The following is a 25,854-nucleotide window of genomic DNA, read 5'->3' on the forward strand; positions in this document are numbered from 1 at the left end:
CCTAATATAACAATACAACGAACGTACACGATTTATTTTATATTACCATTGGGAGGAGGGGTAAAATCAGGTTCCCTAGTTAGTCATAGGGGTGACCGGACTGAAAAGGTTAGGAACCACTGTATTAGACGGAGTTATTCCTATAGTTATTTAAGCTGGCAATCTCAACCGATTCGCATGAAATTTTGTGAGCAGATTCGGTTAATTTTTTTTCTATTTACAGCAATTTTTCTATGAAAGTGTAAACCCACATTCCAGTAGATTACCTATTATGTGTAGGATAGGATATATCGTCAGATGAGAAGCAAAACTCTCTAATTACCACCACAAGTTCATAGCCATAGTGAACCATATTAGTACTAAAAGAAGGTCGATTTTAGTTTAATTTTTTTTTAGTAATTAGTGATTTTTGGTTGTCACCTGACGATATTATGGTTATCGACGTGATAATGACGGGATAAAACACCTTACCTCTGTCGAGCAGTGTCAAAAAGTGACGTTTCGTCATATCGTCATCAAGACAACAAACTACAAAACGCATACGAGTGAATTGCAAAAAATTTGTACATAGTTAAGCACCTGTAATTAGTCTAAAGTTAATTGATTCCATTGTGTTACCACAGTTAAGCCATTTCTATTTAAGTTAGATGCATGAAAGTGTGTTACAGTATGCTATAGACTTACCTATATGTGTACGAATTAAGTACAATAAACACAATGCAATACAATTTACACAGTTAATTTTCGTAACACAAATGAATCAATTCAGTTAAGACTAATCACAGCTTCGTAATGCCCTTAATTACGTAAATTATTTTTGCAATTCACTCTACAACAATCAAGAACAATTTAATTAAATAGTACGTAGTTAGCTATATGAATTAACATGAACTGTAGTAGTATAAAATGGTGTAGGGTACCACAGAAATACCGCATAGAATTTTACTAATAAAAGAACGCCTTTGATTACTGTGAGTCTTCTCTCCATAAAGGTACGCTTTCCAATGAAGAGTCTATTGGAAGGTGGTCTATGGGTTGACCTTAAGCTAACACAAGTCAAGAAAGGTATACCGCAATGCTCTACCATGCTTTACATTTACATGCTACATTGTAAGAGATTCCTGGCCTTTGTAAGTTTGTAAATTTATCGTTATTGATATTGTTATTGATCAACCGTGAGCCGTGAGTGACGCGTTTCGGCTTCAGCTTGGACAAAAAATGCGTTCGTTTCGTGTGTTTTTAGTTATCGCGTCTACAGGGGGCCGATTTTTGAATTTCGACCGCTCGATTTCGTGTATTTCGTTAAATAATATCTCCACTACTAGGCATTTAAATTCTACTAATAGAATTGAAAACGAGTGGTCAATACCACTCGATTCCCAATTTCTATCGCTAGTATTTCAAAAATTAGTATTTCGCCGTTTTCGACCGATTGTCGAGTGATAGAAATTCAAAAATTGGCCCCCAGGTCGTTTTTCTCAACCGGTTTTTGTGAAGTTTTACGAGCAGTGGGCGCAGCACGGTTCCATTTTTATCGTCTATCACTATGCGCGTCCCTTTCGCACTTACGTACTTGTTAGAACGTGACAGGCATGGTGACAAGGGATAAAAACGCGACCGTGCTAAGCCGCCAGGTTCGATAATTATGTTGTTTATTCGATTCAGGATTTGGAAACTTTTCAATATACCGTTCTAGACTCTAGAATCTAGAGAATCCAACTCTTTTTAATAATGTCTCGTTGAATTTAAATCTCTAAAACATGCTTGCTTAGTCCGGCATCAATACTGAGCTGATTTCAATGAATAGGGGTAAATAGCTAATATGTATATACCATTAAGTTTCTTGGCACCCTGCAAGCCGTAGCAAATAAGGTAAACGTACTAGTGCGTGACATGCCCAATAGATGACACCTTGCTGTCACCTCTATTGACAATGACTTAAGTTTCAAGATGACATGTACTGGGACCGCGTCGAACACCAGTACGTTTACCTTAGCAGGGACAGCTAAATTGAGGCGATTGCTTAATAAGCAAGGGCAATAACATTGTGGTTATGAAAGCAAGAATGCAATGGGCATTGTCACAAGCCCATAATTATGTAACTGGCAATCGCATTATGCCCGCAACACACTTGATTTCTTGTATTCGATCGCGTTTTAAAAAGTAAACTTCGTTAATACCATGTATATACTTATATTCTAGCTCTTTAGTGATGAATACGGAACACTAAAAAAATGAAACAGGAATTGTGACTACATTTTTCTCATCTGTCCGACCTAACGCTGCGCAAGCGCTGCGCCGCGACGCTCGGCAGGGTGCGCGACAGCCGCCACAGTCTCCTGGCCGTACGTAGTGGCAGGGAGATGGGATAGGTAGTACATTCGTTAGGCACTGGACCTCCCAACATCTTAGTTTAGATCAGTGGTGGGCAAAGTACGGCCCGCGGGCCAGGTCCGCCCGCGAAAGGATCTATCTGGCCCGGCTCCGGTCATTAAAAAAAATGTATAATATGGCTGGCCATTTATATTGCTGGAATATAATAAAAATACATTTTTGCTGTAAATCTGGCCCTCCTCTGAAATTCCTTCAAGTTTTGGCCCCTCATGAAGAAAGTTTGCCCACCACTGGTTTAAATACTAACATAGTAATTTAAGACTATTTGTAAGTTTGTTACTAACAAGTAACAACTATTAATTTAATCGTCCGAAATAAATGATTTTTATTTTTATGAGTCGTATGTGCCCCGAACACACCTAGTAGAAAGATATTGCATGGTCTACAATAAATATAAAAACCGGGCAAGTGCGAGTCGGACTCGCGCACGAAGGGTTCCGTACCATAATGCAAAAAAAAACGAAAAAAAAGCAAATAAAAACGGTCACCCATCCAAGTACTGACCACTCCCGACGTTGCTTAACTTTGGTCAAAAATCACGTTTGTTGTATGGGAGCCCCATTTAAATCTTTATTTTATTCTGTTTTTAGTATTTGTTGTTATAGCGGCAACAGAAATACATCATCTGTGAAAATTTCAACTGTCTAGCTATCACGGTTCGTGAGATACAGCCTGGTGACAGACGGACGGACGGACGGACGGACGGACGGACGGACGGACGGACGGACGGACGGACAGCGAAGTCTTAGTAATAGGGTCCCATTTTACCCTTTGGGTACGGAACCCTAAAAATAAGTTTAAAATGCATCTTACCCATGACAGCCATAAGCAGCTGATTCAGGAGACCTCCATCTTGGAGCCGCGCTATCCAGCGCGGCAGTACGGCAAGCATGGCGCTTGCTTCCGGTTCCGTTAGCGAGTCTCAATGGCACATCGTACCTGGAATAATAATTCATATCATTAGTTTAGTTGCCTAACTCTACAAACTTCATCGGTATCGCATTTCTGATTCATGGCGGCATTTGATCGATGTATTGCAAATGGCATGCAATTATCGGTGACATCTATGAAACTTTTAAGCTGCAGTCATGCGATCGTAAAATGGGGTGAGTAGGGATTGCGAGGAGAGTCGGGTTATGAATGGGGAGAGAAGGGTTGACAGGGGGGTGAAATGGTTTTTAAAGGCTACTGCTACCTAAATAATGTATTCGTATTACAAATGGAGCTATAGTAATATTCATAATAAAAAAAAAACAACGCGTTGCACTCCGGGAGTGCCGGCAGAAGTGAAAACTCAATGACATTGCAACTCAAAATATTAATAACAGCGCCATCTAGTGCAAAATGTCTGCAGCACTATGTATAATTGAGGTTAACGCCATCTAGCGTTATTCCGTCGCATAACTTGAAACCCCTAAGCACATCACCGTGAGTACTAGAGTTATATTAGTATCAGTTTAAGGGAAACTCACTAGATGGCATTTAAATCAAAAAAGAAAAACTCAATGACATTGTAACAGTGTCCGTCACATGTGACGTCACGTCTTACGCTCTCGCGAGTTTAACACTTTTTCCCCATCACAAAAAGTGCTCAGCGCCGCTAAAGAAGTTTTCACTTCAAAAATCGATTCAATAACATTTCAAAATCACCTTTTGTATGAAATCTCATCTCACCCCAACTACGAGGGACTACGGGGTGAGGAGGGATTTTGTAATGGAACCACCTAAAATCATAAAAAAACTAAAATACAAACAGCCGGAACATTTATTAATAAAATTAAGTTTGCATAAATGTAAAAATAAAATGTTATATCGAGGCTTGAATGTCAGTTTTGTCCCTACTCACCCCATTTTACGGTACTTATAGGTTTACTGGAAAATCACCTCGCAACGCAACTTCTTTACCAGCCGTCTGAGATAAGTGGAAGGTATTAGTTTTCTTTTCCATGACTACAATACGCACCTAATACAATACCTACCTAGCAACCCACCTACCTTACAATATCTATTATGGCACGGCGGCAATTGTAAAATTGCGCATAGCATAACTAGGTCCCTGGGTTCGTAATAATTATGCATAATGGGAGGTCATTCTTATCTTACTACTATTACTGATTGATTTTTCAATCGATTGTGTTTGGTTAGCGTATTATTTGTAGTCGATTAGCGTATATTTTGGCGGTAGTTTCTTTTATGGAGTGGTCCATATTTAGTGTCTGCAATATTTTAAGTGTGTTTTAAGTGCGCTACGCCATACCAAATTAAGTAATTACTCAAAATTACAAGTTACATCTATTGCAATAGTTTTACGATGATCTGTCTGAGCTATGATTATGATTTAATATGTACCGCTAACCGTCTCGTTAAAAACTAATAAGAAAGTCAAATTAATAGTTATGTAATAAGTCCGATGATTATACGATTAATAGATATGTACTAATTTAGTTAAATTATATTTCAGAGAATCAGATCGGACAGGGCGCGTGCCTGTCATGTTTTAGCGTGAGTCATACTTAGGTCGACAGATTTATTATTCTTTATTAATTGACGACAATGAAAGAGTTAGTTATTGTAATGTACTTATTATATAATGATTACGGTCTAAAGTATTATGCAATATTATGGTAATGAACATTTAAGTCAATTGCATATCGGATATCGGTTAGTAATGACTATATATCAGAAACGATTTGTCACATGTGCTATGTAAGATGAACACAATTATGGTCATATAACTATGGCAGATAAGATATATAGGTTCTGAGGTACGTATTTAAAAGATTATCATAAATAGGTCAATTACAGCAATGTCATCAATTAATCATGAATATTGCATGCGATAGATTGTATAACGTGCATGCATTAGGTAATATTTATAAGATTAGAATATATGACCATGTCTGACTGGTGGTGAGGTATATGACGGTCATTTGACTGTTCAATCGATTTAGAATTAATACCTACATATGTTGATTATGATGAACTTCCTTAGTAACTCTGTTCGCGTTACTGGTTATCATTATTACTTTTGGCAACAATTATTATCAATCAGATGATAGAGTCGAAAAGTGGTAGACCACTTTCTTGGCTGACTGTACCTATAGGTATATGTTTAAATATGTATGTTGTATATATAAGTAGTATGTTATATTGTTATTGTTATTCTTATTGTTAGTCATTTTTAAAGGTAATTTCTTTACGGCTATTTAGTTTACAATGTAGTTTTTGCAACTCCGAATCAGTTGAATTAGGAGGTAATTTCTACACTACCTAAAGATTGTCTGGAAGAGATCGCTTTTTAGCTATAAGGTCGTTTGTTGTTTACCTCTGTCGTTATGTATCATGAGTGTTTCCTTCCCACTTCCCTAAGGAATGTTTTTGCCTCTTCGCACCAACAACCGGACGTCTCTACGGCTACTAGGACGAACAGGTAACTTGTGAGTGCTAAATACTTTTGTCGTTTGTGTAGGGCCGCCACCTCAGCGACTGCGCCCGCCGTCCGGACGGTGTGACAAAGGTGTGAGGGGGCTAAACTGCTTACACACGTAGCGTCCCATAGCAAACACTTGCCTTTTTCCCATGGCACCAGTCAAGCCGTCAGGCCTTTGCCATCCGACCGGCTGAGGCATAGAGCCGCAGATGCACATGATGCATGAGATACAAATGAGGCTGACATACATCGCAACCCAGATGTAGAGCAACGGCCACCCGGCCCTTGAAAATTGATTTTTAGGTGGTGCAATAAAAAAGGATTTGTATTGTATTACATTGTATATGATGCTTTTCAGTGAAGCTTGTAAAGTTCACTATTAATTTATCTCTGTTCGGTGAGAGCCAAAGACACACTTGCAGTCAACAAAGTCATTGCGTTTTAAAATGACAACAACAGACTGCTCACAACAATCCATTGTGCATCAATTGATTTAGTGTCTCGAGCGGGCAATCGAAGTGTATCATGCGATGACACGGGCAATCAAACCGCGCCGGCAGCCGGAACGGAGCGGTCATGGCTAGTAAATGCCATACACAGCCGTATTCGAAGAATGATCATTAGAAAGAACTTGAAAGAAGGTAAGCGATCTTGACATGTCTTTTAATTGAAAAACGCTTTTTATAAATCAGTAACTATTAAATATGAAAGCAGAAGAATATAAAAGATCGTATTAGATTCATAATTGTTACATATTTGCCGTAAATTATTTTAAAAATGTGTTTTGCAATTAAAAGACACATAAAAATTGTTTACCTTATTTCTAATGCTAAAAAAAACGAACTATAGATATTGAAACGATATGGATTGGATATGTCAGTTTCAAACAAGTGTCAAAAGTGACGGTTTTCTTTGAAGAAACGTCAATTTTGACACTTGTTTGACACTGACATATCCGATCCATATCGTTTCAATATGTAGTATTTGACGTATCTCATTGTTCAAATACGGCTGACAGTCAATAAGTTCGTTGAGCTTGTAAATTACGCTATGTGATCTGTCGAATTTTCAGGAAAGAAAACCTTAGTGTTTTTATTAGGGTTTAGATTTTCAAACATCGAGCACATGTTGGAAAAAAAGTTCACACGGAAACTATATAGACTATATTTGGAATGACTCCTACTCCTACCAAAACTTCTTGGCTTGATGATAAAAAAGTCACGAAAACAGGTCCAGCGGTTTCGTCGAAAGTTTTGTGCGGCGCGCCATATCTTTGGTTTCTCTCGAATTTCCTGGAGTTACTTTAATTAGGTATACTTTTTGTACAATAGATATATTATGACATTTATGACATAATGATTTGAAAATAAGACATTTTAAAACTCCCTAAGATGAGCTTAAAATAAATGTTTTATTTTTCATTTTAGGCTCTCCCCAGATATATCGACGCGCATTCGGCAAAATCCGATAGGAAAAAGCTTTATGTCGGCGCAATAAGAACGAAAAGGCCGCCGACGCGTCGGCAGGCGGCGGCCGATGCAAACCGAGCCGAACGACGACTTTTTCGCTCTTATTGCGCGTACATAAAGCTTTTTCCTATCGGATTTTGCCGATTCCGCGTCGACATAATATGTGGGGGAACCCTTAATCTCGTCATCAGTTGACACATTGTTTGACAGTTTGAACCAGTGACCGGTATTCGAGCCACATAGCTCGAAGGCAGTGGTTCCAATAAAAAGGAAAGTTGATCCGGAAGCTAATAGATTTAGACCAAGGAAAGTCTGCAACGATTTGATAGCCCACGCAGTGCAAGTGTTATTTATACGTCATAATTTCATAGAAGTTTGACGTTTACAATAACACTTGCACTGCGCGGGCTGTCAACATCGCTGCAGATTTTTCTTGGTCTGACTCTACACTATAATAATATGTACCTATATCAAGACCTGATCCCATACACAGTGCGTAATTAGACTTAATTCCTCGTTGCTTTTCATCACCGAAAAGCGTCTGGGTCATAAAATGATATTCTCTATAACATACGGCATACGGCTCAATAAGTGTCAGTAGGTACCTACTTTAAAAGGGGGTTAAAAAAAACGTGTGGGGTCGAAGGAGCAACTTAGAGCAAACCTTGGCTTATCGGTGATACATGGTAATTCGGTGATACTCCGTTATAATCTTACACAGTTCTCACCATGAGGAAATGCGAGCTATAAAATCATTGGCAGCTGTCAGTTTTGATGCTTGCAATTGGGTTGGCAGCGATTTAATTGCTTACATTTCAGCATTGTAAGCTCTGCGAAAGATAACAACCCATTATCACCGAATTACCAAGTATCACCGATAAGCCAAGGTTTGCATTTATTAAGGTTAGTTTTTTAAGCTTCCGTACCCAAAGGCAAAGGGTAAAAACGGGACCCTATTACCACAGTACACTAAGAACAGTAGTGAATCTAAGGCCGCTCGGCAAGTTATTTACCTACTCTTGCGTTGGCGCTTAGGGTTGTCACTTTTATTTTTAGTTAAATATTATTTGCGTATTATGAGTAACACTAGGTTTCTATTTATATAATATAATGAAATGTTCTAACAATTCATAAATTACGTATAAATAAAACGCTTTTTAAATATTTACATTAGGAAATGGCATTTATTAAAAAAATTATAAATTCAATACAGAAAAAAGTTCCTCCGGTTTCTGCATGTTTCGGAACGCTTTACTGTTAGCGGTTAAAGTAAAGTAAATTCTCATCCTTACGTATAACATTAGTACAAAGGTTTTAGGGAAGCATGGGCAGGGCATCGTAAATTCTATGTCTTTTAATTGTTCCTAAATTGACGTGCCGATTTTAATGTTGATGTGGTCCTTTTCAAACGCTTTGCGAAACACCTTCTCCGTCCTTCCTATATTCACGACGAAGTCATCGGGTGTCTATGAGTAATTTCGATATGTACCATAATTCCTGTAATTAATGTATTGTGAAGAATGACAAGTCCGGGTTTGAGGAGTCGTTATTGTGACACCCAAAGACACTACAATATTTTTTTCCTCTGTTCGAAGTCATGATCAAAAAAATTAAGGCCGTTAAGAGCAGGCAAATGCGAGCGGGCGTGCAGCGTACTCGAATGCGCGCGATCACAGTCGCGGTACGGCCCACACTGCCGCCACCGTATTCCCCCGTATATTATGCTAATGTGTGCGTGGCAGCGCGTGCGTACACGGCGCTCGGCGCGCACGCACACATTCAAGCCGGCAGCGCCACATTTCTATGAAGATTCACTACTGTTCTTGTACTGTGCTATTACTAAGACTCCGCTGTCCGTCTGTCTGTCTGACTGTATGTCATCAGGCTGTATCTCATGAACCGTGACTAGACAGTTGACATTTTCACAGATGATGTATTTCTGTTGCCGCTGTAACAAAAAATACTAAAAACAAAACAAAATGAGGCGCTCCCATACAACAAACGTGACTTTGTAGCCGTTTTTTGTGTAATGGTACGGATCGAACCCTTCGGGCGCGAGTCCGACTAGCACTTGGCAGATTTTTTTACGGTACCTAAGTATGGTATTAAGGTAAGTATGTATTGGATATGATTTATATGATTAAAATTAAAAACTTTGTCGCGCCAATAATAACTATGACTTTGACAGCTGTACTTTGGACCTTAATCAACAGTGGCGCCAACTGGTGCACAAAAACGGTAGCCCTCATTGAGTGCGGAACCCTACAAGGGCACCGACACTTACTGGGCCTGTTTCTATAGAAGTGATTAGCATTACTACAGATCACTTACCCACTACAACCACGAAACACTTTGTTCGCTCGTCTATACTCTGTATCTTTAGGTATTTGAATAAAAGTAAACAAAATCTACCCTCAAATGGCTCCTTAAGCCAGTTGAGGGTAGATGAAAACATTACATCATGATCAAATAATGTAGGTTAAAGTCAGGTCGTTCAGTGACTGTTCCAGGCAGTTTTGTATTTGGTTGGTTAACCAATAAATGTTATAACGACCCGAAAATTTACAAATTGTTTGTTTACTTTTATTTAAATACCTAAAGATACAGACTATAGAGTCGGATCCAATTAAGTCTGCATGGCATACGCAATGACAAAGTGTGATAATGTCATCATTAATATCTAATTTCTATCAACATATTTGTATAAATCAAATAACACTCCCTCACTTGGTTATACAGGATGTTCTAAACCTTGACGTCCAAAAATTTTATTAGATTCCTCTCGTTGTGGGCTATCAGAATATACCCATGTATGTTAGCCGATTTTTCGTAGTTTTCGAGTTATGATTTTTTTTAACTTTTAACTTTTGTTATGAAATTCCGGGGTTCCCATACAGGATGGCTAAAAAATTACTGCATTCTCATTGCCAGGGAGGTTTTGGGATTATACTTACTGAGCAAAAATAATCACGATTATTTAGCAGTGGCGCTAGTGTGCACGTTGATGGGCTCTTAAAAAGAAAAATACTCATTTGGCCATATCTTGCGTTGCGTACTTTACAAGTACCTACATACACAAATACATTCCCGTGCATGGAAACTACGAATCACAATCTCTGTTGTAAACGTTTGATAGTGCGGAATCTTTGGAATGTGTGGTCTATGGTCGTTAGAAACAAGTTATATATCCAAGTTTGCTACACTTAACGTTTCTTGTGAAATATAGACTACTTCACACACAGACTCCGTATATTAAGAGCCACACGAACCTAGCCGCCGCCATACAATCGAAGTTACGCTCTTATTTGTGGGTTCGTATGTAAGCGCCCATTTACTTGTATTTACAATAATTTAGAATAAGTATTGTATCCTCCACCATTTTATACTTATGTTATATATATCCTACAACAGCTCATGTTTCTAAAAACATTGTTAGGTTTTGAGTCCGATTTCTAATTTACTATTATCTATTATCACTCGTATCATAGGTACTGTTTTCTGGTAGGTACCTACAATAAGCAACGCAGCTAAAATAAGCAACGCAGCGAGCGTGATCGGCACCTTTGCGTCGGGGGCAGCCCGGGACGGATTTCAGCAGATAATTTATTTTATGCATATATAGTTTTTATTTATATTTAAGTTTAGTTTTTAAGTAGTTTTATGTGTTATTTTAGTTATGAAATAAATAAGCTATCGAGCTCGCTAATACGAACAACTATATGGCATACACTTACATGTGTATGGATACTCAAACCTTTCATGACTGCTCCGAATAGGAATTCTTTAAGAGCCTGTCAAGTCTAACAAACTCTTGATAATTGTTTGTCATATCTGTCATTTTGACATTTGTGTTTATTAGAAAGAGACAAAATTTAACTAAGGTTTGCTAAGTTTTATGAATAAACGATTACTCACGTTAGACCGGGCCGTGTCCGACCCGGAGCGTCCGGCGCATCGTTTGCCATGGAAAGAATCACGTGATCGCCTGTCATGTCATAGAAAAGTAAGCGCCGGAAACTCCGGCCCGGACATGGCCCGGTCTAACGTGAGTCGTCCTTAAGAAGATAACATGTACCATCTGTTAGTTAAGTGATCTGTGTTGTGGAATGTCGGTCCATAATGAAGGGTAAGGAACATAACGAAAGGATTTATTTGTTTACCGATGTCTCACGCTTTCTTTTTATCTGATTCTGGCAAATCCGAAAGCTCTGATTTTATAAGTAGGTATTTATAAATAGTCAATTTAAAAGACCACCTATAAGAGGTGGCCTGCGACGTCGCATTTTTATCGCTTGTCACCATGCCTGTCACGTTCTAACAAGTATGTGAGTGCGAAAGTGACGGGCATAGTGAAATCGCGAAGAAAAATTTACCCTCCCATAGAAAATGTATGAATGTTTTTTCGCGATTTCGGGGTTGGTCCCATAGTAAAAGTTGTTCAGTATAATTCCAAAACCTCCCTGGCAACGGGAATGTACTTATTTTTTGGCCACCCTGTATAAGTTAGAGATACTCTAATAATAGAGTTATAAGCTATAAGCTATTTGAGTTATAAGCTAGTGACATGTATATGTTAAGGTTATTAGTAATTAAGTAATACACCAATAACTAATGAACTATTGTAAAAACTCAAGTGCAGTAGCAGTGAGTCATTGAATAATTACTATCGTATAATATAATAAATTAATAACACAATACTAATAAAATGTAGTTAGACATTGATGTATTACCTACCTGAAGCACGGGGCAGTACCTACCATTATTTTACGCAAAACCAATTAAGACCCTATTTAAGCTAGCCCAAAATTTGAATCATCAATAGGGCTTAGGTATTCTAAATAAATGCTATATACTCTTTTTTTTAAGTAAATAAATTGATATTTGGAATCTTTCAGATATTCTTTTATCAATTTAATTTTTTAACAAGTAGAAACGATGGTATTAAGCGTAGAATAAATTTAAAAGTGGAAAATTTTAAAAAATAATTAATTAGGTAGTTAATTTAATTCATTTTTAATTTATTCTATTCTTTTATCATTTAAATTTTTTGGGTCTTATTTATTGTGATAAATTGCTAATTTTCTACTCGTATTTAACTAGATGTTGTTATTAAATTCAATGCGTCATCATCCCTATTTATTTTATATAATTGATGAATATTGCCACTGATTTCTAAACAAGTCTTCATGGGATTCGCTGTCTATTTTAATCCTTAAAGTTTATTTCATAACTTAATATAAACAGTTCAAAGTCCGCAATTTCAATTTAGTTCACGAGGGGTTATATCAGGTTACGGATCATCTCATTATGTTGCTATAAATGCAAAACCGGTATTTTGTGAAACCGTGTGTGTAAATAAAATGGTTGCGCAAAACGCCATCTTGAAGGTCTGTTTTTGGTGCTTCTTATAAATAAATATACATTATTATCAGCTATGCACATTCCATGAGCATAGGCAAATAAGTAAGAATAGAGTGCTCACTCCATACATCAGTTTTGTTAAAAACGACTATTAATTTCGTAGTCGACATCTCGCGTCAAGTAGCGGAATCAGTACGGCTTTTTTTTTAATTTAGTTATGGATGTTTTCTATGTAAGTATTTAAACATTTATCTATATCTCTCTATTGTATATATCGTCGTCTAGTACCCACACAACAAAAGCCTTATTATTGTGAGATATGTTTCAGATTGTCCCATAATAAGTAGGTAAATACCATTATGTGGATAGATAGAGTTCCCTATTCTGTACAACATAACCGCAATTTCACCGTAGGTATGTCCAAAAAATTTTCATAACTCAACGAAAATATACAAAAAAAATATTGTCCCAAATAGGGATTTCGTGTTTATTCCGACCAGAATAAGAGGCTCTTCAAATTCAGCCTACCAAATTTAATCAAAACCTAAAAAGAACTCGGTCCAAAAACAAGTTTCAAGTCAAGTATATGTCAAACTGATTACAATGGCGGTAAAATGGTGGCGGCCTGATGGCGTACAAAAACTTGAATTATTTCCTTACATACTAACATGCGAAATAAATAAACTAAGAAACAATGTAGTAAACTAAGCAACAGGCGGTTTTATCGCTGTCAGCGATGTCTTCCAGATAATAAAATATATCAATAACTACAATTAAGTACGCTGAAAAATTAATGTACTAAAATGTCACTTGGTTCAGAATTAAAAGTAATCTTACTGTAGCAAAATTTCTCATGAAATCGTTAATCAATTTAGTTTAATAAACCACAAATGGTTAAAGTCGTTAAACTAATTGAAGAAGTAATTTAATAGTATTCGTGTTTAATACTCGTACCGTACATCTCTGTGTTCATTATCTAATAGACAAGTAGACAATAAACACAGACAGTTCAATTGGCCAGCGATGGCTATTGACATCCTGCTACTGTCATCATCTTCCTCGCGTTGTCCTGGCATTTTGCCACGGCTCATGGGAGCCTGGGGTCCGCTTGACAACTAATCCCAACAATTAGCGTAGGCACTAGTTTTTACGAAAGCGACTGCCATCTGACCTTCCAGCCCAAAGGGTAAACTAGGCTTTATTGGGATTAATCCGGTTTCCTCACCATGTGAAGGAAAACTTCACTGGAAAGCGACTGGTAAATATCAAATGATATTTCGTACATAAGTTCCGAAAAACTCATTGGTACGAGCCGGGGTTTGAACCCGCGACCTCCAGATTGAAAGTCACACGCTCTTACCTACGCTACTTACGCTAGTCCACCAGTGCTCCAATTAACATCCTGCTACTGTACCAATTTTTAAGTCCCGACGCAAAAAGAGCGGTGTTAGTGTTAGACCAAGCTAAGTTGGCAGCGATTTTGACAGCCCAGACTGTGCAAGTGTTATTAACACTTTATAAGTTTACCGCTACGTGTGTCTGCCTGCGGCACCGTAGATCGTATACGGGTAAACGGATTTGGATACGGTTTTTTATTTTATTTGAAAGCAGGTTTACTAGCGCTGCTTCTAACATGTTTTTTCAGTGCGTTGGGGTTTTTAAGTTTTATTTTTCTATAATGTACTAAAATTACGGTCGGTAGGACAAACTGTGGCAACCGAACTGCCACTTTAATATTTTAAATGCATAAAAACAAGGATCAAGATCAATTCATCGAAATCAGCAGAACGAATAAAAACTGAAAAGACAAGACCTACTTGAGCGTTTCTTTTATTTTTTGCCATTTTTATATATCGTGTCATTTTTGCCACTTTTGTGTTATTTCTAGTCAGAATCGCGAGCCCTTTTTATCCTTATAGGATAAAAAAAGTGTCCTAAAATTTCCATACATTTGTCAAACTTTCCTTTTTGTTACCGCCATACAAAGTACTTACATATATGGAGAAATGGTAACACAATAGGAAAAAAACGCTGGGACATTTTGTTTATCCCATTAGGATCGGAACTATCGAAAGAGCTCGTGATTCTGAGTAGAAATAACACAAAAGTGGCAAAAAAGGTCACAATATAAAAAATCGCAAAAAATAATAGAAACGCTCACTTATCTAAGTAATTACTGTGTAAATTCTCGTTGAAAATTAGCAACCTCTCAAGCCTGCTATATTATGTATAATTTCATAATTCTTTTACCTCAGAAATCAAATAATATTGAAGCAGAAATTTTCGTGTGAAATAAAAAATAATTAAAAAGAGGTTTTCCTACACATCAAAATATTGAGTAAATATTTTCTGAAATTATCGCTCCGAAAGTTGAAAAAATGTCCACTGGACAACGAAACCCTTAATTACAGGTACGATCTGATATGCACTTGGCGGGTTATTATTAAATTTAGTCTTACCTAGCTAATTATTAGTTGGACCTACCTACTAGGTAGGTACTAAAAGTGTTATTAGCATACCTTTTATGCTAATTAAATTTTAATGCCATTTCAATTAATATCCAATATTTTCGTTTAGGTAACCAACTAACCATTATACCTACTATTTATGGGCTTTAAAATAATGTTCCATAAAATTGCTCATGCCTTCCTTAAGAACTGGCCGGAGGAAGCGCTAAATCTGGAGTCATGGAAAACCAGGGGAGAGGCCTTTGCCCAGCAGTGGGACATACAAATAGGCTAAGAAAAAAAAAGAAAAAATTGCTCATAGACATATTTTTGTTAACCTATAGGTACTCTTAAGTTAATATCCCACAGCTGGGCAAAGGCCCTTTTTCCATTCGCTCCTGTCACTGTTTTTTCCACAATTCATACACACATTTAAAATAAAATAAACTTACTTTTCAACAGGTTTCGTCGTATAAGCGCAGAATATAGCAAACTGGTCGATTTGTTATGATTATTCCGTTACCGGTTTTTAATGACCAATAATAAAAACTAAACGAATGCACAGTATATATTGCACTTTTACTAATTTGTGTCACAATTGCACTTATCACAGTAATATCACAGTATTTCACATATATTTTTTTATAATTAAAATATATTAAATAATTCTAACTGTATTGATATACAGTTTTACAAAAAAAAACTTTAAAATATTACAATAAAGTGAGTCAAAAAATACTTTTTAATTAGCGAAATAGATCGTTTCTCGTAACGAAGATCGCGCGTCAAATTCGAGAATGAAGAAAACGGTCGTGCGCTTGCGTTGAGCGACGTCCATTCACTAACTGCGCGCGCGATGTTTAAGAAAAAACAGTTCGCGGTAGAACGCAACAGCTGTGCGTACACACTCTTTTGTTCGATTGAAGAAAGAATAATAAGTATGTAAGTGGTTCGTAAAGTATCAATGTACCTATACCTATGTGTCGAGGCCAGATGAAAGAATTTGATCATTTTCATGATATGTCATTTTAGAATTGAGTGCCTACTTCATGGTATGGTTGGTTAATACGCTAAAAACTGCAATTAATCAATATTAATGCAATTTTTTTTATGTAAAACCCAACCAAAAAAGACTTGAATGAACGACATAGAGACGATCATCATTCAACACAAGAGGTATAAGTAACGATTATTTTTACAGAAAACCCCCAGAGACTTCGTAGTCTCAGCACTGAAAACATTATTAGAGTGAATTGCAAAAAAAATTGTACGTAATTAAGCGCAGTTAAGAAGCTGTGATTAGTCTTAACTTAATTGATTCATTTGTGTTACGAAAATTAACTACATATGTAAATTGTATTGTATTGTATTTTTGTACTTAATTCGTACACATATAAGTATATAGCATACGCTAACACACTTTCATGCATCTAACTTAAATAAAAATGCAGGCTTAGCTGTGGTAACACAATGGAATCAATTAACTTTAGACTAATTATAGGTGCTTAACAGAACTCTGCACACATTTTTTTGCAATTCATTCATTCACTCACACTTCTTCTGGAATATAAAAATAAGTTGGTCAATGAGCGAATCTAATTTTAATTACCTTAATTAATATTCGACAATTGCTGACAAAGCAGAAGCATGCTGCCGAATTTAATCGATCGATCAAATCGCATGCAACTCATGCAGTATCAGTGACGTCTGTGAACCCCTTTAACTAACGGATTGTATATTTGTTGTTGGTCAAGCAGATCTTGTCAGTAGAAAAAGGCGGCAAATTTGAAAAATGTAGGCGCGAAGGGATATCGTCCCATAGAAAATTTGAATTTCGCGCCTTTTTCTACTGACAAGATTTGCTTGGCCATCTTTATTCAATATTGTATTTAATATGTGATGTAGTGTAGGTATTAATTTTGTTGGAACAGTATATTTATGTATGGTAAAATATATAATTAAATCCTTGTCTGCCCAATCTAGAAGCGGTATCATGGTCACATTTTTATCACCTGTCATGCCATGCGTTACTTTCGCACTTACATATTTGTTAGAACGTGGCAGGCATGGTGACAAATGATAAAAAACCGACCATCTTAGACCAACAGAGCTGCCGTATTTCATTGATTTTGTTGTAATTATAAGTACCTACTAATTGTAAGTTTCGGTGGTCATACTCTAAAGTACTCTAAAACGTAGGTACATACAAACAACGGGGAAATGCCCTGCGGGTACCGATTAGGCATGAAAGTGCTTAATTTTCTCTGCCCCTGCGCAGTCGGATTTTATTTGACGAGATATCTTACCAGCGGGTTTTTCCGCAAAGAATGTCATGTGTCAAGAGTGACAAGACATTCCATCAATTTATTGGAAAATGTTATTAAATTACAAATTAATTGTATAATATTAAAACAGGTGATAAATTCTGCGTCATACATAGACATGAAAATAATTGACTTAATCCTCAGCTCAAAGCCTCAAGCGTCGCAAGTATGATGACTATGATGACAATATAAAATAAAACGGGAATGGTAATTTTTTGGCTATTTTCTTAAATAACTTCTAAAATATTTATTTTAAAATTCCAAATAAAATATATTTCAAATTTATAAAATGAGCTCTTTCATTGGATATGTAACACGATATAGTTTAAAAAACATTATTTTTTAATTTTCTCATTTACCCCCCAAAAGTGGCCGCCATGTTTAAAATTCATTTGTTTAAGTAAAATGTCCGTCTTTGGGTCACTAATTTACATGTGTGTACCAATTTTCAACTTAATTGATAAAGTTTTTTTGGAGAAAATGGGCTGTGACAGACGGACAGACAGACAGACAGACGCACGAGTGATCCTATAAGGGTTCCGTTTTTTCCTTTTGAGGTACGGAACCCTAAAAACACTTTTAACTAATTTTTTTCTTTACAAATTTATAGTTCTCAGATTTTTCCCTGTAGTTGTAGCGTAAGACGATAACTACTTGCCAGTTTCATAGTTATAGGTCAACGGGAAGTACCCTACATATTTTGATTCCCTTGAGAGTGTCGAAATATAGGTACGAATTTTGCGGCATAAACGGCGGATCTTTTATTAAACGTTAACTTAAGTAGTTTGATTTTTTTCACAGCCTCAAGGGACTGTAGACCTGTACGGTTACCATCAGTTTGTCACTGACATAAACGCCGTCGAGAACGTAATTTACTTTCTATACATCCCGTTTGCACTAATATGCGAGTGCGAGCGAGATGTATAGAAAGTAAATTACGTTCTCGACGGCGTTGATGTCAGTGACAAACTGATGGTAACCGTACTGATTGCCTATATGGTTTAAATTTCAACTCGATACCTCCACGAGTCCACGCGTTCCCGAGATAGGGTCTTGACAGACTGACAAACAGACGGGATCGTATAAAAGTCCCGTTTTTTCCGTTTGAGGTTCGGAACCCTAAAAATATTTTCTCATTTAAACGCAATTAAGTTTTAAGTTACAACATACATGTTTCATAGTTACAATCTTAGAGTTAGACCAAGAAAAGTCTAGTAGTCAAGAAAAGACCAGTGTTATTTTAAACGTCAAACTTTTATGAAATTATGACGTATAAATAACACTTGCACTGCGTGGCGTGGGCTATCAAAATCGCTGCAGACTTTTCTTGGTCTAACTCTAGATGTTTCTTTGACAATTCTTCCCTTTTGCAATTTTACTGGCATTTTTATTATCTTAGTATTTAGTAAATCTTAGTAATTTCAATAAATTTATAATAAATGGGTCGTTAGCAAACCTGAGAGCCTACCACCAACATTATTACCGGCGCACCAAGGCACATTATTACCGGGAGTGTCGACGGACGAAGGAGTAGAGGGCGTGCACCCGTAGATGGTCAGATGTGGTCCAAAATATTACCCAGACTTCGCTCCAGGCAACGATGCAGATGGCCGAAGATCGAGAGGCCTGGAGAGCCGTGGTAGGAAGAATAACCCATAGGAGTCACGTCCCTCAGACATGAGGCCACGACCACGAAGAAGAACCACCAACATGGAAAAATCTTAAAACGTCATCTATAGTTCGTTTTTTTAGCATTATAAAAAACTTGAAAGAAGGTAAGCGATCTTGACATGTCTTTTAATTGAAAAACGCTTTTTAAAAATCAGTAACTATTACTTATGAAAGCAGAAGAATACAAATGATCGTATTAGATTCATAATTGTTACATATTTGCCGTGACTTATTTTTAAAACGTGATTTTCAATAAAAAGGCACATCAAGATTGTTTACCTTATTTCTAATGCTAAAAAAACGAACTATAGAGATAGAGAGGCAGATAACAATTTACGATTTTTCGTTTGTTCTCAGTAAGCCCTCTGCTTGATTTTTAGGGTTCAGTAGTACTGAACCCTAAAATTCTGTACCAAAAAGGAACCATTTTTTACACAAGGTATACTTAGGCTATCGACTCGACAGCTCACACCTTAGATCAGCGGTCGGCAACAAGCGGCCCGCGAACCTTCCGCTTGCGGCCCGCGGGCCTCCCTGGGTATTTTGTATGTAATATTGACAAACGACAATGTCTGATAAAGTCATAAATATTAACAAAGTGCGGCCCGCGTCATGCTTGGCTGCTACAAGGTTGCCGACCGCTGCCTTAGATAGAGCAACATCATGGTATAATAATATACTCCGCCTGGTACTCTATTACCGTCTTTTCTAGGTCACCTAACTGACACAAGCCTACGTCATCATGCGACAGCGCTATATGATAATATGCGATAGCGCTATATATAGCGGCCATGTTATTGTGACGTAGGCCCGTGTCACTCTGGGAATAGAAGACCATGTTTTATTCGACCATGGAGCAACATAGGATATTTATTTTGCTCACTTTTGCAAAAAAATTGTCCAAACTGACTGTAATGTCGTAAAATATGAACAAACCAAAACATAACAAACTTTATTACTTATGTATTTACATACCTACCGATCTTATGCTTCTGGCTTTTGAAGGTAAATAAAGTTTATATTATTTACCTGACGTGACTAGATTCCATGAGTTTATCCGCCAAATAAATTTGATTTGATTTGGACCTTAAGTTAAGTGGGTAGGTTGAGTTTGGCTTGATGTGGCTATGTTTAATGTTGTAGATTTATTTGTATTTATATTTATGTAATTGTGAGATTGTGTAAAATAATAAAGTATAAATACTTTTTACATATACATAAACAAGAATTGCTCGTTTAAAAGTATTAATATCTGGGAGACCGAGCTTTGCTCGGAAAACATATAAAAACTCAAAAATGCGCGTTATCCCGGAGATAAGACCTAGCTAGACCGATTTTTCGCCCCCGAAAACTCCCATATAGCAAATTTCATCGAAATCGTTAGAGGCATTTCCGAGATCCCCGAAATATATATAGTAGGTATATACAAGAATTGCTCGTTTAAATACATTTTGAGAATATCCTATTTAATCTCAATAGGAGCTTAAACCTAAATTTTGTTATACATAGTTTTAATTTAATGGATAGGCATACGTTTCTCTTTATTTCAAATTAGGGTGGGGGGGGTCTGGACATCGGATGATGGTAGCATGACGTAGGAGGAAACGGGGTCATTCGAAGCTTGATTTTTGGATGATTTTAGGGGGGGGTCAAAAATCGACAAAAATCGATGACGTAATTTATGGACAGCCCCATACAAGCAATACAATACAATACAATATTATACAATACAATATACGAGCACGACGTATAGCGCTCCAGCGGTTAAGTGACACGAACCTAGCCGCTGCCATACAATCGAGGTTACAGAAGTCCGAGTCAGATTTTTATGGTTTTGATACGACTTTGACGGTCGTCTAGGTAAATAATAGGGAATATTACGCAGAACTCTGCGTAGGGGGCGCCACTACCACTATCCATCACAATCTGGGGGGCTACCGCGAAACAAGAAAATCGAAATTTCTTTATCCAACCTCTCCATCAGATAAAGAGGCAGATAACTAAATTCCGATTTTCGCGTTTCATGGTAGGCCCTTGTTAACAAATCAATGGTCTAGCTATCACGGTTCTTGAGTTACAGCCTGGTGACAGACAGACGGACAGACAGACGGACAGCGGATTCTTAGTAATAGGGTTCCGTTTTTACCCTTTGGGTACGGAACCCTAAAAACAAGAGTTAAGTTGGCATATCTTTACTTATTTTTCACAGATCATAACTTTATAACTACTGTTTGTTTAAGGTATCGCACTTCAAGAATTTGGGAGCTACCCACGCAAGGATCGTGAGTTGCATAGTAAAAATTAACCTTTAATTAATAAGGATGCTGACCGATTTGTTAATCATTATTTTCGAGATCATAGTCTAATAAAACATGGTCTTCTCTTCCCAGAGTGACACAAGCCTACGTCACAATAACATAGCCACTTTATATAGTGCTACAGTGGAACCTGGATAATTGCAATCTCAAGGGACCGGCCATTTTTTGTCAATTAACCAGGTTTTTCATTTAAGCAGGTCGTGTCAATTAACGAGGTTCAAAAAATCGTTGTGTCAATTATAGAGGTTTTCATTAATAGAGGTTGCGTTCTGACAAATTTCTTTTATGGAGGTGCAAATAACCATTGAAAGTAGATTTACACGCTTACGTTCTGGGTTTCTGGTCTATATATAGCTTCTATACTTGCACTTTTACACTACATTAATTACTACTTTATTTTCTTATTAATCATTTGGGTTTAAAAAATTCCCTTGAATTGTAGAAGAAAGTTTTATTGGAATGTAAAAAGCATACTTTGTTTTTGATTTAATAAAAAATATTTCACCTACTACAGGCTGTGATAGATACCCAATAAATAAATTGAATTCTGGATGAAGATATAAATAAAATTATCATTGCTATTAAAATATTGTTTCTGCTGTCTACAACTACATTATTTCAATTACAGAGGTAATAAGTAAGACTCGTTTCAATAATAGAGGTAAAAAGGAGAGCAAAAATAACGGATTTTTTTAGCACAGTGTCAATTATAGAGGTCTTAGTTGCGACGTGGTCAATCAGAGGCAAAATTACGAAAAGCCCTAAAATCTAAATTCCAATTATAGAGGTTCCAAAATTTCAATTATCTCTATAATCCTTTCTTCTCATCCTTTTGGTCTCAAGGGACCGGGACCGGACTTTTGGTTGCAATTATTGAGGTTTTCCATTTATCCAGGTGCCAATTAAGGCGTGCTTTTCCCGTAGGAGCTAAGCGAACCAGTTTTTTGAATCCATCGGAAATATAAGAAACAATGTTTTAAAATTGTGAAAAAAATATATCTTATACTTAAGGATCTGGCAGATATGTTTTGGATCTCAAAAACATGATTAGATAAACTTTGCTCGATAGAAAAAAATTCCAAAGTTACGCCTTTTTTTAACAATAAATCAATCTCAGAGCTACAATACAAACTTTATTGGCTTGTTTTTTACATAAATGTATAGGTAATAAGATAATCTAGATGGTTTGGATCACTTTGTCTCGGTAACATCATTAAAATAATTTCTATGTTTCAATACCTACTAAATCCGCAACCGCCATCACTCGCGAACGCACTTACGCCCTCTTCAGTCGCGCGGCAGCGCTTGTAGAGGACGGACCTGCGTCAGTGTGTTCCGCGCGGTCACGTGATTTTACCATTTACAAACAATGGGAATCAAAGCATATGAAACGTAAGAAAAAGTCACTAAGTGCTATAAAAACACACTTTCTGATAACAGAAGCATCTAATACTTTACGAGGTGCTTGAAAGCGCCTAGCTTTCCTACATCAACAGTTAAAATATTTCAGTATTTTCACTAGGTCAGCAACCAATTTCAATGTAGGTAAATAATATTATATTCCTAGATAATATAATTGTGAGTATGTAAGTATGATATATTTACAGTATTTCACCTTTACTGATATACCTACGTCCGATCTGTAAAATGATTATATTCCTTCGTGCTCTTTGACTCCTTTGAAAATCACAAATTATTTATTTGGATTGATACAGTATGGGGATGTTACAATATATGTATAGTGTTACGCTTTTAGTATGAGGGTGCCGAAGGCGCCCGGCTTTGGATCGCATGCAACGCGCCACGCCCGTCAAGCGTGCAAATTCATCATCATAATCATAAATTTAAATAAATATAAAATGTCAAATTGAAATAATTGAAAAAATTACCCTAATAGGCATATCGCAATCCAATTATTTAAGAACTAAATACATATCACTAATTTTAATATTTGACCACGGTCGACATGAATTAAATATAATTGAGAGTTCAAGGTGCCTACAGGCAGTTCATCTTGCGCTTGGTTGTATTTTAGTCTTGTTCGAAGCGTCACACGTGAGGAGGAAGTTGGAGCTGCAACACGACCCAATAGGAAAAGTTACGATTTCCCAAGCACGCGAGGCCGAAGGCCGAGCTGCGGGAATGAAGTTCTCGCATGCGGATCTTTTCTTTCTATCAAAAGTACAACTTTATTTATTTCTCCCTTTGGAAAACAAACTACTACACAACAATAACAACAGCAGGAATGGACTGCTACCAACAATGTGGGTTAGGTTAGGTTAGAACTGCGACCCTCACAGGAACAGACTGCTACCAGAAAAGTGGGTTAGGTTAGGTTAGAAATGCGACCCTCACAGAAACGGACTGCTACCAGAAAAGTGGGTTAGGTTAGAACTGCGACCCTCACAGGAACGGACTGCTACCAGAAAAGTGGGTTAGGTTAGGTTAGAACTGCGAACTCCACAGAAACGGACTGCTACCAGAAAAGTGGGTTAGGTTAGGTTAGAACTGCGACCCTCACAGGAACGGACTGCTACCAGAAAAGTGGGTTAGGTTAGGTTAGAACTGCGAACCCCACAGAAACGGGCTGCTACCAGAAAAGTGGGTTAGGTTAGGTTAGAACTGCGACCCTCACAGAAACGGACTGCTACCAGAAAAGTGGGTTAGGTTAGGTTAGAACTGCGACCCTCACATAACCGGACTGCTACCGAGCTACAGGAATGAAGTGCTCGCACGCGGATCTGTTTGTCCTAGCAAAAGTACAACTTTGTTTCTTTTTCCCTTTGGAAAACAAGCTACTACGCAATTACAACAGCGCAAACAACAGCAACAACAACACGTCAACAACAGCACCAACAGCAAACAACACGCGTACCGCGGGGCCCTGAGGGCCCTGCGCACAGGGCAAAATCTAGTTAATATTATTAAGACGATTGGTAGGCCCAATGCCCTTGAGCGTCTGGGTGGAGCTAAGCGCTCTGTACCCGCACCACCCACTTACCCCGCTCACTGCGATCGTACGTGAATTTTGTATCGCTGCACCGCCACGAGGTTCAAAGAATAAGATACAGCCCAGAGGCGCGCAGTTGGCGCTATACTCGTATAATCTTTTGTTTGCAGATATTTTGTTTAGTGTAAAATTATATTATTATTATATATTACTTACCCATTCCGTTACGCACCGTGCACGTTTGTGTAATTGACATAACCGTCGTATCGGTAACCGTTCTATGAAACTTGCTAACTATATAATCAAACTTGATGAATGAATGAATTTACTAGTAACCTTTGTTTACATAGTTAGCAAGTTCCATAGAATGATACTCTATGCAATACGCCGTTAGCCAACATTTTTTAATGTGTTTATTCCCTACCTTAGGTTTTTTGTTTTGTCTAATATCTAAAATTATCTTGTATCGGATCCTTAGCGGCGTAAGAATGCGACGCCATCGCCATCTGTTTGATTGTTATGGACCACGGAGTGCAAGCTATCGCTCCCATATTTATTTGCAGTCAGTTACTCTACGACTTTCTAGCTGAGCCTATCGTGGTAGCTTTGAACGAGGAGGTTATGTCGCTCCGTGATTTCTTTGTACCTAGTACCTACTGCTACTGTTTATGCTTGTGCTCGGCCCAAGTGCAGCCAAAAGGCTAATTTGTTGTGGGGAAATTACACTAAATCAATAACGCATGGACGTTTTAGTGTTTAAAGTAGTATCAGATGACCGCTTCCCATCAGGCGGCTCATTTGCTGACTATCAGATAAAAAAAGTGCCAAGTGCCATTTGGGTTAGTTACATCTCTATACAGAGTGTCCAGTAATTAATGGACAACCTTCTAACCATCGACAGGGCAGCTTAGGCTGGTCCAGAAAATGCACTTATAGGTCTAGTAAAAGTTTCGTGGTTTTCGAGATAATCGCACTTTTATGTCTTTTTTACTAGTTAGCACCATACTTCACTTTAAACACCATCTAGGCCATATCTTTATTTGTAGAAAATTTAAATGTGTGATACCATTTTAGAATCAGTATTAGATAAACTATTTTTAAGAAAGTTGGCCACTCTGTTCTCCATACATTTTTTTTTTCACCACAAGCGACCAGACTTCTTGAAAATGTTATATATATATGGGCAGGCCACATTGCGTGCAGAGAAGATGGTCGATGGGGTCGAAAAGTGCTCGAGTGGAGACCACGGACTAGCAAGCGCAGCGTAGGACGTCCACCCACAAGATGGACAGACGACCTTGTTAAGGCCGTCGGAAGACGCTGGATGCGGGTCGCTTCCGACCGGAATGGAGGTCCAAGGGGAAGGCCTATGTTCAGCAGTGGACGTCTTATGGCTGAGATGATGATGATGAGTCAGTTACAACTTAATAAAAAAAATATATATATAATGTACTTAATAAAATGTAGGTACCATCGGTGCGCGAGTTTGA

At 37.5% G+C, this 25,854-nt stretch overlaps 1 protein-coding gene across 1 annotated transcript in view; it reads right to left on the reverse strand.

Moving 5' to 3' along the window:
- LOC134800738 (solute carrier family 2, facilitated glucose transporter member 8-like) overlaps positions 1 to 15,913 on the reverse strand; it is a 67,597-nt gene extending 51,684 nt beyond the window's left edge. Inside the window, exons 1-2 of the mRNA XM_063773269.1 lie at positions 15,554 to 15,913; positions 3,208 to 3,333 (exon numbers count right to left, since the gene is read on the reverse strand). Coding sequence (XP_063629339.1) covers positions 3,208 to 3,286 — 79 coding nt within the window. The 5' untranslated portion in view covers positions 3,287 to 3,333; positions 15,554 to 15,913. The remainder of the gene's footprint in view (positions 1 to 3,207; positions 3,334 to 15,553) is intronic.
- Between the last annotated feature and the right edge of the window lie 9,941 nt (positions 15,914 to 25,854).

Source organism: Cydia splendana, chromosome 20 (genome assembly GCF_910591565.1).
Source record: "Cydia splendana chromosome 20, ilCydSple1.2, whole genome shotgun sequence".
In the NCBI taxonomy this organism is placed as follows: Eukaryota; Metazoa; Arthropoda; class Insecta; order Lepidoptera; family Tortricidae; genus Cydia; species Cydia splendana.